Consider the following 14,558-nt stretch of genomic DNA (forward strand, 5'->3'; position numbering starts at 1 on the left):
TACTGGTATTTATTTATTTTGCTCCTTTGCACCCCAGTATCTCTACCTACACATTCATCTTCTGCTGATCTACCATTCCAGTGTTTAATTGCTATATTGTAATTACTTCGCCACCATGGCCTATTTATTTCCTTAACTTACCTCATTTGCACTCACTGTATATAGACTTTTTGTTTTCTTTTGTTCTACTGTATTATTGACTGTATGTTTTGTTTATTCCATGTGTAACTCTGTGTTGTTGTATGCGTCGAATTGCTACACTTTATCTTGGCCAGATCACAGTTGCAAATGAGAACTTGTTCTCAACTAGCCTACATGGTTAAATAAAGGTGAAATTCTGGTCAATATAATGAATAGTCTGTGGTCACAGACGATAACAGAAATGTGTTAGTCACACATGATATCTCAATTGGCCCAAGGGGAGTGGGAAGCTCCATCATTCGTGGGGGATGACATGTTTACCGTTGCCTTGTTTATGTTATGCACGTTTCTGTTTCATGTTAAAATTGTTTTGGTGAGCGTGTGCGATGTGCGTGTGGGTGTGTGTGTGTGTGTGTGAGCGAGAGAGAGACAGAAACATTGAATTGAAATAAAGAAACAGAGACAGAAAGCGAGGGAGAGGGTAGCTAACACAACAGGGATCGGTTCAGAGGTACGCAAATGGTCAGTAAAATTAGGCAGATTGCTGTAATGCACAATGGGTTCAATGTAGCTGACGTTAGTGTGTGTGAGCAGGGGTGAGAGAGTGTTGCGTCTATGTGGTGGGCCGTAATGGGTGTAATGTAGCTGAGATTAGTGTGTGTGTGCACATGCGCGCACGTGTGTGTGTGAGTGTAAGCTTGAGTGTATGCGGGCGTATGTGCGTGCGTGTGTGTCCTGTCAGTGTGTCTATGTAGACGGCTGTAATGGGTGTTATGTAGTGGATGTAATGACCACAGGCTAATCTTAGGCGCGAGTCATATGATTACCAAGGTCACTGCTGATCACTACCTGTCAGTCGGGAGGGCAGCTGAGTGTTTTTTTTATGCCTGTGTGTGTGTGTTTGCGCACGTGTGTGTTTTTGCATGTTTGTACGTGTGTGTCTGTGTTTTGAGGGTTAATTAAACACGAGTCAAAATATCCTGATGTACTAATGTCAAATCAGTCCCTTTCCCTTATAAGGCTCAGTGTCTAGATCCACATGTCTAGATCTACACTACTGGCATCCGTCCCAGTTGGGTAACAGTTTGATAAGAGTTGGATAGGAGTTGATATCCAAATAGCCCCCACCCATCCGCCCGCCGTCCTTCCCCATCTAGGATGCTGCGCTGTAGGAGGGGGAAGTTCAGTTTCCCCCTCTGCCCTGGTTGTTTTCGCTGCCCTGGTTTCTAGGCGACGGGCAGACAGACAGACGGACAGACAGGCGGGTGGACGGAGGGTCAGACACAGAGACAGACTCCACGCTGCTGCTAATTGCTCTTTGTCCTCAGTGCGAGGTCAAGCATGTGCCTCACTGCCTGCAGCCTGGTTCAACCAGCCTGCAGGAGAAGGGAGGGGAGAACGTGGCTTCGTCCTATGTGGTACCCTATTCCCTATCTAGTGCACTACTTTTGAGCAGAGCTCATAGGGCTATCTGGTCAAAGTAGTGCACTATTTAGGGAACAGGGTGCCGTTTGGGACGTTACCGTGCAAGAAAGAAGAATGTTAATCCTGATTCCCGCTCTGTAGAGAACTCACCCTGATTTACTGGACTTGTTGCCTGCTGCCTGGCCTGCTCCCCCAGCAGGGAATGAGACAGTCCACATTGAATGGACTAGAGTCACTCTGAATGGACTTTGTGTGTGTGTGGTGGGGGGGGTCGTTGTGTGTGTGTGTGTGTGTTTGTGTGTGTGAGGAGATGTGGTGAAACGAGGAGCGCCCAGCAGAAATCAGAGAAAGAAAGAAACGGAGAAACAAAGAGATCAAGGAAGGGAGGCCAAGAGAAGGAGGGAGAGAGCGAGGGAGCCGAGAAGGGTTGTCAACCACACCAAGCCCTCTTCCCTCTTCTCAGTGAACAGTGTGAAGAAATGTGACGTTTTATTTCTCTCATGTTAATTCATTTTCACTTGCAGTTATTTCATGAGTTAATTATCCCTTGCAGTGCTGCTAGGGTACCTCCCTAAGCCAGCCCATGTCTGGCAAAACAGATCTATCAAAATGTCCAACAAAAATGGTCTCTTCACACACGCTACTTATACAATACCATGAAGGGTTTCTTTGAAGTGACTAATAAGAGAGTGTGAGTAGATGGACAGACAGCACCCAGCAACGAGTTCAATGTCAGCCTTTGGGAACTGAAGACACAGTAAAAGGACAGGGGGAGAGGAGGAGAGGAAAGAAAGGGGGAGAACAGGGAAGAGAGGAGAAAGGGAGAGAGGGTAGTTGCCTCAGTCACATCCCTCTGATATCGCACTGCCTCTTCAACAGATGGTGATGTACCATAAGGGTCTGATCAGGAGTCTCACGCAGTTTTCTACTTAGTAATATTAGCTTACTGAACCTATGTAGTAGTGCCGAGCGATTCACTGAAATGTCGGTTATTTTTCGTTTTTTAAACAACTAATTGACCAACTTAGGTTAAATTATTTGAATTCCATTCAAGTCGTTTGTTTCTCTCCTGTAAGCTCAATGCGCACATTGCAGTTTCTGTAGAGATAAATCAGATCAAGCCTGAACTGTGTGATGTCGTAGGGAGTTGTAGTTTCCAACACGCCAATATTCTACATAGGTTAGCGCAGAAAACGTGTTAATTAACTACAACATTTGACCGGCCGGTCTGTGTGTTTCTTTTACACCTGCTATGTTAGGTTAGTGTAGGGCACACACGGAGAGGGAGGAGACAGAGGAATGCGTCATTTGAGCGCTATAGAGAGCAGTTGCTTCATAGGTATCTCTACCAGAAAATACATGCTCTAAGTCACGTGTCAAACTCATTCCACGGAGGGCCGAGTGCCAGTGGGTTTTCGCTCCACCCTTGTACTTGATTGAAGAATTAAGGTCACTAATTAGCAAGGAACTCCCCTCACCTGGTTGTCTAGGTCTTAATTGAAAGGAAAAGACAAAAACCTGCAGACACTGAGCTCTTCTTGGAATGAGTTAGACACCTCTGACGTGATTGATAGTTTGTTATTTAGCAGTCATAAAAGTATACCTTATTCACTTTGAAGAACTCCTAAAATAAGTGATTGTGTCAGACAGCATAGGCAGCAGCTCTATAGAGATGAGATGATGACTTGAAATTAAATAATAAAGTCCTTAAATTAAACAAATGTCATAAACCGGTACACAACAACTGAAATAGTTCATTAAAGTAAAGTAATGTGAATAAATGATTGTTAATAAGTGATAAGCAGTAATGGCCAATCACTACCATCGTGGGACTTTCATTCATTGTTTTATTCTGTGTCGTTACAGCATTCAACCCACATAATGCATAGCGCGTTTAAGGTTAAAAAAAAAAAGAAATCTGAATCAAACCAACCTCCAAAAGCAATAAGCGCTCAGCGCTACCATGTGAAACAGTCAGGCTCTTGTTTTGATCTGGGATGACCGTAAGGAAAGGGCAGTTGAATTGGACTATGACTGTAAGGCTACAGGTGTGTGTCACCTGGACCCTTACAGTCATAGTGTGTCCTCTTTTCCCTGCTGTGTTCCAGACTGCCCTACTCTGTGGTGTTTCTTTGTGGCAACTGTAGCCATGACCCAGTGGTCGGTTTGATGGTTGCAAAGCCATTCTGCATCCAACTTTCGGCGGTTGTGATGGTGTTGACAGAGCATTAGCACATTCTCAATTCACCTCATTTGTTTAAGAGCATATTGAATAATGACAGCTCTATCGAGTTCTTTGGTCGCAGAGTAAGACATCCCTGGACCCTGCCCAGCCCCAGTCAATTTCACACACAAACAGCACCTCTCTCTCTCTCGCCTCTCTGGGAGGTGTGGGCTGCGGTCAGCCTGTGTTTACCAAGGGAAACGCTCTGGCCCTAGCTTCGGTTGGGGGTCCATCGTGTTGCTCCCTCGAGCGAGCCGTCACTCTAAGTAGACAAACACTTCAGCTTAATGAGGTGTGATTGACAGCCATGCCCGTGTGTTGGGTGTAGTTTACTGCTACCTCAGAAGGGTCGGAGGAAGGTGAGGCAAGCGTGACCGGAGTTTGGGTGTGTGTGTGTTTGCCGAACTTGAGTTCTTTCCACTGCTGTTGAATTGGCCTAAACACACATCTGCACACAGAAAACATGTGCACACACGTATGGGACAGATGTGAGGAAAAACTTCTATTCGTTTCATTTAAAGTCATAAAGGTTCAGCTATTTTAGCCATTGATTGTCATCAATTAGATCAACGAGAACCGATTCCTCAATGTGCACCACATTCCAGATATGACACGTTGTCTCGTTCACATCCTGTGTACAAGACACAGGTTTGACTGATCAGACCCAGGCAGCAGTAGGGCACATTACATGTTTCACCATACAAGGTGTTTTAGCAGACAGTGCTTGTGTCAGTGGAACTAACATTTCTGCCTACTGAAAAAAACATGTTTCTGTATGTAGGGTTTTTACTCTCTGGACAGAAGGAGATGTTAAGTCACCCACCTTCCCTCTCCCTCCTGTCCAGTAAGCAGCTAATTGCCCCTCTCCCCCTCCCAGTAGTGGTAGGAGGGTAGGACACCCCATCCTGCCTTACCACAAAGTAATGATGAGATTAACCTCTATCACAGGGACTCATCGGGGCATCAGAGCAAGGCAGAAAATAACCATCCGGAAGGAGAGGAAATTAAGAAAAGACAAGGAGAGATTTGTGAAAGGAGTAGACGGCTGGATAGAGGGAGAGGAAAAGGGGAGATTACGGGCAGAGGGGAAAGAGAGAGGGTATCCTGATAACCATGGCTTCCTCCCCAAAAGCTGCTGATTTGTATCGGATTAGTTTGTGTCAGAGAGGATTAGCAAAACCAACAGGCCTCCGCAGGGGTCATGACATGGTTAGCGTCGGCTGGCTGATCGCAACCAACTTCAACCAACTTCCTCCTCCCCTTCCTCCTCGTTTTCATCTCCAAGCACTGCTCGATGACTTACGCCACAATGTCTTCTTTTACATCATGACTATAGTTCACATGATATGCCACAGCTATGTTGGGTAGCCTAAATCTGAAATGATACCCTGTCTTCAATTAGGGCTGACATTATTTAATGACTTAGACTTATATGCTACGGTACCATAGTGCTACTGAGGTAGTCCGATGGCTAGTTGGTCTCTCCAATGGAGCCAGTCACACGTTTTTTCTAAAGTAATTGCAGTCATCAGCTAATTGCTGCTGTCAGTGTGAAATGTTGTGGCTGTTTGCTAAGTATAGAGCTGTTAGCTAACTGCAGCTGTTAGCTAATTCCCCAATTGCTAATGGAAGCTTGTACCAGCTGTTTGCTCATTGTAGTTATTTACTCTGTAGAGTAGACACACTCCTGCTTTTAAAATTGAGTGAAAGGAGAGCCAACCCCCCCCCACAATATTTTCAACCTCGACCCTGCCTAGCTAAGCCTAACAGACAGACACGTGCTTCTAAGTTCAGGGGGGGTAGTTTAACCATGTTAAATGGCTATGGCTTCTGGAACTTCAGAGTGGAGTTGGACGGGACCTTTAATAAGTATATCGGTTATTTATTGATTTGGTATCATGTAGGAATGGGACAATAACCAGTTTCGCGATACTCGTTAGTTACGTGGCAAGGAAACCAAACGCAAAGCGAATTTACCTCCTTTAAGGGAAACAGCCCTACTGTCGGAAACAAACATCGTTATGTTGTCATCCGGAGTAACATTTATTTATCTTCCAAGCTGTAGAACATCATATTTTTTTACAAACAGCAGGTTTTTAAAGGACCAAAGAGTTTGGCCTGCTTTGTTTTCTTTGTATTGTCCCAGATAGTATCTTGTAATTGGAGACTATAGACAACCCTATGAAGTTGTAGTGCCGATGCTGGGCTAGAGGAACCTATAGCTATCCTAGCTCAGTTGTGGTAACAGTGTGTTGGGGGGGGGGGGGGGGGGTTGAACTCTTTGACTACCATATTCACATGACGCCTAGCAGCAGGAAGTGTGTTGGATTATGTCCTTATATGGATGTGGGGAGCCCTGGATCGGCAGTGGGGTCAGTCTGAATGAATGGTGGCTGTCTGAGGACTTAACAGAGACAGGGAGGAGAGGGGAATGGAGGATATGGCTCGAAGAGAAACGACAGACTAAGACACCCGACATTCACCAGACACTAATTACTGTAAAACACGCTGGCATAACGTTGGCTAGAAGAAAGTATAGCCATCATAGTGTGACTCAGTGGATTTGAATGTATTCTGCTACGTACCTCCTACTACAAGGTCCGAAGTGATTTGATGGAGCTAGCTTATACAGAAGTTCCTACCTCAAGGTTTACCCTATACCTAACACAAGGTCCTAAGTGATTTTTGGGTGTTTAACTAAAGCCTGTTGTTACTATGAGAGCTCAGTGGGTTTGGGTGTTTTCAGACGGTAATTTTTGTTCACATCAAGTTAGACTTGAGGGTTATAGACAGACGCCACTGTGTTCAGCCACTGTGTAATCAGGAGAGCGAGGGATGCCTTGAAGATATTGAGTTAGGTGGGGTTTCATGATGATGAACGGAGGAACGTCAAGGAGTGTGTGAGTGGTCAGATTGACATATTTTGCTATGTTCCAGACAACTTTCTACTCTATGTTTCATGTTTTTTTTCACTTATAGAGACTATGCATTGGTGTGTGCCCGCACATGTGTAAACTATGTGAGTGAGTGCATGTGTGTCTATGTGTGTGACAGTTCTGTCTTGATGTGATGCCCAGTGGCCCTAGCAATCTCTCAGTGTTCTTCTGTGGTGGCTGTCGTGAGGTTTCGTCCCTCTCCACCTCCGCCCATATAGGCCTCCTCCCATGGGCCTTGTGGCTGTGGGTTTCCCGGGAGACTGATGGGCTCTGGGCTGTTGGCAGGTTGAAGATAAACAGTGTGGTGGTATGGGATTGACAGGGAGCAGTATGAGAATGGCAGGCAGCATTCCCAAATTGCCCTAAAGAAAAGGTAGAGCAGGTTTATGCGTTCACTGAATATTCTAATTCTTGTAGATACAGTATGTCCTCTGGAGACTCATGTGGATAGGATTTCATAGGTATTGTCTCTCAAAAATAGTTTTGTTTGACACTTTTTTTGACTAGTGTTGATGTAAGTTTATGTTTCACTTCATTTTGACAGGGGGGAACTATCCGACCGTAGTAGAGGTCTTTTAGACGAGCTATCACATTTCAGTCCGTCAGCAATGCCAGTGATAGTCATTCTCTATCAGGCCTGGGTAATTCCAGTCCTCGGGGAGCCTGAATGGTGTCACACCTTTCCCCCATCCCTACCAAACACACCTGATTTAAAATAATTACATTTTTAACTGATCGTGATTAGTTGATTATTGGAGCCAGGTGTGTTAGCTGGGGCTGAGGCAAAAGTGTGACACTAATCAGCCCCCCCCAGCTGATAGAGGAAACAAGGGAAGGATAATGAGGGAGAGAGACAACTTAAGAAAATGAACAACAATGACAAATGGTTTGATGAATAATGAAAAAAACCTAAGAAAGAAATTGAGAAACCTATCCAACCCAAAACATAGTGACCCAGAAAACCTAAGCCTTCACTATGGTGAATCACTAAAACAATACAGAAATACACTACAGAAAAAGAAGGAACAACACGTAAGAAATCAGTTCAATGTAATTGAAGAATCCATAGAATGTAACCACTTCTTGGAAAATTGGAAAACTCTAAACAAACAACAACACAAAGACGTATCTATCCAAAATGGAGATGTATGGATAAACCACTTCTCCAATCTTTTTGGCTCTATAACAAAGAACAAACAGAAAAAAACATATACACGATGAAATACAAATATTTGAATCAACTATTAAAGACTACCAGAACCCACTGGATTTTCAAATTACATTGAATGAACTACAGGACAAAATACAAACCCTCCAACCCAAAAAGGTCTGTGGGGTTGATGGTATCCTAAATTAAATATACAGACCACACATTCCAATTGTATATACTTAAACTCTTTAACATCATCCTCAACTCTGGCATCTTCCCTAATATTTGGAACCAAGGACTGATCACCCCAATCCACAAAAGTAGAGACAAATTTGACTCAATTAACTACCGGGGGATATGCGTCAACATTAACCTTGGGAAAATCCTCTGCGTTATCATTAACAGCAGACTCGCACGTTTCCTCAGCAAAACAATGCATTGAGCAAATGTCAAATTGGCTTTTAACAACATGAACATACGACAGACCACATATTTACCCTGCACACCCTAATTGACAAACAAACAAACAAACCATAACAAAGGCAAAGTCTTCTCATGCTTTGTTGATTTCAAAAAAGCGTTTGACTCAATTTGGCATGAGGGCCTGCTATACAAATTGATGGAAACTGGTGTTGGGGGAAAAAGATATCACATAAATTGGCAAGAAACACACACATTTCTTTCTACAGGGCTGGGGTGTGAGGCAGGGATGCAGCTTAAGCCCCAAACTATTCAACATATATATCAACAAATTGGCAAGGGCACTATAACTGTCTGTGGCACCCAGCCTCACCCTGATAGAATTTGAAGCCAAATGTCTACTGTTTGCTGATGATCTGGTGCTTCTGTCCCCAGACAAGGAGGGCCTACAGCAGCACCTAGATCTTCTGCATAGATTCTGTCAGACCTGGGCCCTGACAGTAAATGTCAGTAAGACAAAAATAATGGTGTTCCAAAAAAGGTCCAGTTGCCAGGACCACAAATATAAATTCCACAGGTAACTTCCACAAAACTATGGATGATCTGAGAGACAAGGCAAGAAGGGCCTTCTATGCCATCAAAAGGAACATAAAATTCATCATACGAATTAGGATCTGGCAAAAAAAAAAATGAATCAGTTATAGAACCCTTGCATTTATGGTTGTGAGGTCTGGTCTTCACCAACCAAGAATTCACAAAATGGGACAAACGCCAAATTGAGACTCTGCATGCAGAATTCTACAAATATATTTGCAAAGAAACCTGAGCAAACTAGATTGCTATTTGGCCCTAAACAGAGAGTACACAGTGGCAGAATACCTGACCACTGTGACTGACCCAAAATTAAGGAAATCTTTGACTATGTACAGACTCAGTGAGTATAGCCTTGCTATTGAGAAAGGCCGCCGAAGTCAGACCTGGCTCTCAAGAGAAGACAGACTATGTGCACACTGCCCACCAAATGAGGTGGAAACTGAGCTACACTTCCTAAACTCCTGCCAAAATGTATGACCATATTAGAGACACATATTTCCCTCAGATTACACAGACCCACAAAGAATTCGAAACAAAATCCAATTTTGATAAACTCCCATATGTATTGGGTGAAATCACGGCAGCAAGTTTCGTGACCTTTTGCCGCAAGAAAAGGGCAACCAGTGAAGAACAAACACTATTATTTATGTTTATTTTCCCATATGTAATTTAACTATTTGCACATCATTACAACACTGTATATAGACATAATTCAACAATTGAAATGTATTTTTTCGTTTGGAACTTTTGTTTACTGTCAATTTTGTACTGTTTATTTCACGTTTGTTTATTATCTATTTCACTTGCTTTGGCAGTGTAACCATATGTTTCCCATGCCAATAAAGCCCCTTAAATTGAAATTGAATTGAGAGACAGCAGGAGAGAAAGAGAGAGCGAGAGAGAGTTGGATAGGGAATCACCACATAGTTCGCATTCTTTCATCTGACTCCATTCCCACTTTTTTTCCTCTTCGTGATCAGCACACACCCATATGAAAGAGCTCTCTCTCTCTCTCTCTCTCTGTGTTTATACCGTATGTATCAGTCCGCGTTTTGACCTACCGCGAGTGTCGTTAGGTGTGTTTACATGTATGTGTGTGGGATGATTGTTCGTGCTGAATGTGATATGGGTCAGATGCATGTCCAGATCCAGATATTGTAAGAGCTCACATTTTCAAAGCTTTCTGGAGCTGACGGTGATGAAATGATATCATCGGCGGTAGAGGATGTGGAAGTTATGAAGGAAATGATTCCCACTACAGCTGTGGAGGGTGATCGATGGTCATGTGTTTCTGTAGTCTGTTTGAATCTGGAGTTTTGTTAAGAGCTGGAGTAGTTTATTTTGATTGATCTGTACTGCATGTGAGAGCCCTGTGTAAGGACCTCCAGCTGGAGTCTGTTGTGGAGCTCCCTCCCTCCGTCCTTTCCATCCTCTCTCAGATGGTCGGGGCTATTGAAAGCTCCGCTCTGAACAGACTGATTAAGTGTCTGTGGTCCTGTCTGACCGGACACCCGATCCTCCCTGTTTTTACCTGTGTGTGTGTGTGTGTGTGTGCGCGTGCATATTTAAAGAGAGCTTTTCTCAGCCTTGCTGGAGTGGGTTCATCAGAACACAATGACGCGAACACAGCGCCAGAGAATGTGTGCTTTTGTCTTTGTTTTGGTTCTTAAAACCTTGCATTGAACGGTTCCTTCTATTGTTTTACTACCTTCAAATCGCCTCCATTTTGTATTGACCACCCTGCACCCCTCACTTAGACCCGATGTGGTCCCTTTATGGGCCCATCCCTTCTCCTGTCTCCAGACCTTCAGTGTGACTCTGCTCTGAGTAGTACTGGGCCTATGCTCCATGCTCTGGGCAGCAGCCTCGAGGCAAAGACCATTGCAGCTTCAGTACGCTGTAAACAAATGATTTGTTCATTTCATTCTACCAAAATATTTAAGGAAGTATTTTAAGTGATTTAATTTACTAAACATTTGATCCGATTTCTCTGTACTTAATCAGTTTAAGTTTGCAACAACTTCCCGTGTGGCTTCGTTTTTAGAAGATTGTGGGTAACTCAACCATTTCTTACTTTCTGATTATTTTACATAACGTTGTATGCATGTTTGAAGAAAGAAAGGTCGATTTCTATATTCGTATTAAGCAGCTTGTTGTAACCAAGAGGTGTAATGGCTCATGACGAAAGGCTATCGAAGCCGTCAAGCACATTGATGTTCAATGAATAGCTGTTCACCGCAGCTATTCTTAATGACAGAGGCAAATGCAACACCCTGTAGCGTTTGCTGTTTGACCCTGTTACTGCTGGTGGACTGGGCACTGTGCTCAACAAAGTGGGTTCAAATTGTGAATGATCAAATACATTAGACAATGTTTAACAGGAAACGTTTGTGGAACACTTATATTTTGGGTTTACTAAATAATTGTGTAACTTCAACTCACATTGAATCATATTATCTCGAAATCCGTCGCATTTTTATGGCTAGTATTAATTCCCTGGACTTTATTTGTGTAAATTCAAACGACTTGTTCAAGTTTTTTTTTTAACTCAATGACGTTGTGTAAACGTGATGCCTTCATTTCATTAAGTAGATGAAACACCTCATTTCTGACAGTGTAGCATCTGTCCGACACAGCTGTTTGTTCTTGGCTTGTTGGGGTTATTTTGGCCAGCATGCGTAAGGTCACGGGTTCAACCAAAATGTCACACCCTGTCCTGACACAACCGTTCGTGCTGCTCCTGCTCCTGCACCTTTACTACCCCTGCAGTGCTCCGGAGGAAACCCCAAGGCCCTGCCTGAGAGTGTGCTAATTGCATGTTTGTGAGAAGGAAGCGGGAGACAGCTGCAGCTTTAGTGTGTGGTGGATGAAAGGATGGAGAGATGAACTCTGTCATGGCTCTAGTGCGTCATTGCATCCACACAATTGGCATAGAAAGTTGCCTTTATCCCTTATTCAAGTACGGATTTTTTAAACACCCTAATGGTTAAGATTAGGAAATTGGGTAGCACATGAATCTGATCCTAGATCTGTGGTTAGAGTGTAGAACACACTTTCACAGTTTAGGTTGTTCATATAACTGTCCCCCTGTCTCGTCTTTGAGAGAATAGGGGTCAGAGGGGACTGGATAGAAAAAAGGGGTCTGGAGTGCACCTACTGTACTTTAAGCAGGTACCAGCTAATGGCTAGTGAAAGGAGGATCTGTTTATCTGTCTACAGCCTGAATAATTGGTTTGCTTGGAATGGATACTGACAGTCTCTCCTGTTGTGGGAGGCTTTTAACGCTGTGGGTGGCATGGATTTGTGCTGTGGTATACTTTATTGTGATTATTGAGAGATGTGAGTCTGAATTTGAAATGAGTGTCTTTATATGAGTCCAACCAACAATCTGTCTCTCCCTCTTTCCCTCTGTAGTGGAGCCAGCGGACCTCTTGAAGATTTTAGATTTTCCCAGTTTACCTGACGGCGTTACGAAAACGACAGGTTTCTGCGCGCATAGGAAGTCAACAAAAGGAGCCGATGTGGCCTACAGAGTATCCAAAGAAGCCCAGCTCAGCGCCCCCACCAAACAACTGTACCCTGGTAAGTACCTGACCATGACCATTCACTAATTGGTTGATCTCCTTTGACCTTTGAACTGAAATGATACCTGTTCCTTTCTTTCATGTCTTCCTCGCTATCCCCTCTGTTTGTCCCGTCCCTCTACTACCCCAATGTACAGATGACCTTGTTCACTGAAATATCATCTCATGGTTGTTAGTGAGATGCCAAAGATACTACCTTGCTAAGTTTGATCCTATTGGCTGCTCGTGGCCTCTCCTCTACTAAGTCTGGTCCTATTGGCTGCTTCCCTACCTTTGGGTGTGGACTCAGATGAACTCGGTCCTAGTCAATAATAACACATTTTTTTAAACTACTGTAAAACACTGGTGTAATGTCCTAACCTGGCTGGGAAGTCCCTGACTGCAGTAAGACTCCCAAAAGACCTGTCTCTTTTCCTCCCACCTGTGTCATTCCTCTCATCCCCTCACGTGCCTCTGTTCCCCTTCCAACTAGCTACCCGTTTTATTTGCCGTTGCGTCATGATGACATGATAGTGTACAGCACTGCAGATTGGTTGGGCCAAATGTGAAGACTCACCTACCGCTATAGACCCCGACACACTCATAGACCCCACACACACACATAGATATCAAAGATGGCGCCGTACTGGATGGCCGCTGTTATGCAAGCTCCGACCCAACTTTGCTGTCTTGTGATTATTGTGTCGTTTAATCTGAGTCTATTTTCAGGTAACGTATCAGCTATTATTTCTTCCAACCGCCAAGAACTCAGATCGCCAGTTTATTACCCCAATCCGGGCTTCCCAAGAGGAAACGCTGGCATTACAGAGGGGGGAGGGAGGGGGGGGGTCCTGTTGAGATTAAGGCAAAGGGAAAACTGGCCACCTCTTCCCTCCATTCTACTGGCCCCTTGTGGACACTTAATAATAAGATTGATGACTTCTGATCTAGGATTCGCAACCAACGGGACTCTAGGAATTGCAATATTCTTTGCTTTTCAGAAAAACATATTTTCTGTATTTAGTATGCTTACTTACTTACTTACTTACTTTGTCGTGTATTTTTTTCTTTGTATTTCTCGTGTGCTTTTTGTGAGTAATACATTGTTATTATTTACTGCAATGTTGGGGTTAGAGCTGGCAACAAAGGCATTTCACTGTACTTGTGCGTGCGATATTAAAACCTTCAACTTGAAACACGCACGCCATGCGTGCTTCAAGTCTCTCACCGCCACCTCTCCCACGATCTCTCTGTGCTTCATGCGCCATAATTCACTTCAGTAAGCCTCAGCTCTGGTGGAGTGTTTGGATTGAACTTTAGCCAAACTCTATAGACCTGTCAGGTTGTGGTTTTTTCAAGCCTGTTGGCCTTACAAGTTTCAAGTTTTAATGTCACGTGCGTAAGTACAGGGAAATGATTATGACTATTGTTGAGTGGCTGATATTTCTACTCCAATGGCCAAGATCAGCTCTGTATAACACCATACCTCAGAATCAGAGGAGGCTGGTGGTGGTGGGGGGGGGGCTTACTGTAATGGCTGGAATGGAATAAATGGAACGGTGTCAAACACTATCAAACGTCTGGAAACCACATGTTTAACTAAATTCCTTTTATGCCATTCCAGCCATTACAATGAACCCGACCTCCTGTAGATCCTCCCACCAGCCTCCTGTAGCTCCTCCCACCAGCCTCCTCAGCCCATAACACACGCAGACACTCTCTCTCTCTCTCTCTCTCTCTCTCTCTCTCTCTCTCTCTCTCTCCCTCGATTTTTCTTTACAATCTTCCTCACGTCTGTTCCGTCTGTGCACATCTGCATTGAATAAAGATGGAGCTCGTTCTGTTTCTAATTCAGACACACTAAAAAAGAACAGAAGAAAATGGGGGGGAAAAAAAGAAGAAGAGAGGGGCAGACCGTCATAGAGGCATACTAATTCTTCCATTTTGGAAACCTCAAGCTCACATTCAGTGGGACTCATACTCCAGTAAAAATGCCTAGGTCTGGAAGGGGTGGCAGGATGGAGAGAGAGGCAGAGGGGGACGGACAGAGGGGAGGGAGGAGCGGGTTCCACTCATCCTTCCCTTCTATTGTGCTGACGTGGCTC

The 14,558-nt window shown here is 44.0% G+C and overlaps 1 protein-coding gene across 4 annotated transcripts in view; it reads left to right on the plus strand.

The window, feature by feature from the left end:
• LOC124006811 (collagen alpha-1(V) chain-like) overlaps positions 1–14,558 on the plus strand; it is a 125,697-nt gene that overhangs the window by 23,295 nt on the left and 87,844 nt on the right. For all 4 annotated transcript variants that reach the window (XM_046316976.1, XM_046316977.1, XM_046316978.1 and 1 more), the window contains exon 2: positions 12,305–12,472. In XM_046316976.1, the coding sequence (XP_046172932.1) occupies positions 12,305–12,472 (168 nt within the window). The remainder of the gene's footprint in view (positions 1–12,304; positions 12,473–14,558) is intronic.

This window comes from Oncorhynchus gorbuscha, linkage group LG20 (assembly GCF_021184085.1).
Source record: "Oncorhynchus gorbuscha isolate QuinsamMale2020 ecotype Even-year linkage group LG20, OgorEven_v1.0, whole genome shotgun sequence".
NCBI lineage: Eukaryota > Metazoa > Chordata > Actinopteri > Salmoniformes > Salmonidae > Oncorhynchus > Oncorhynchus gorbuscha.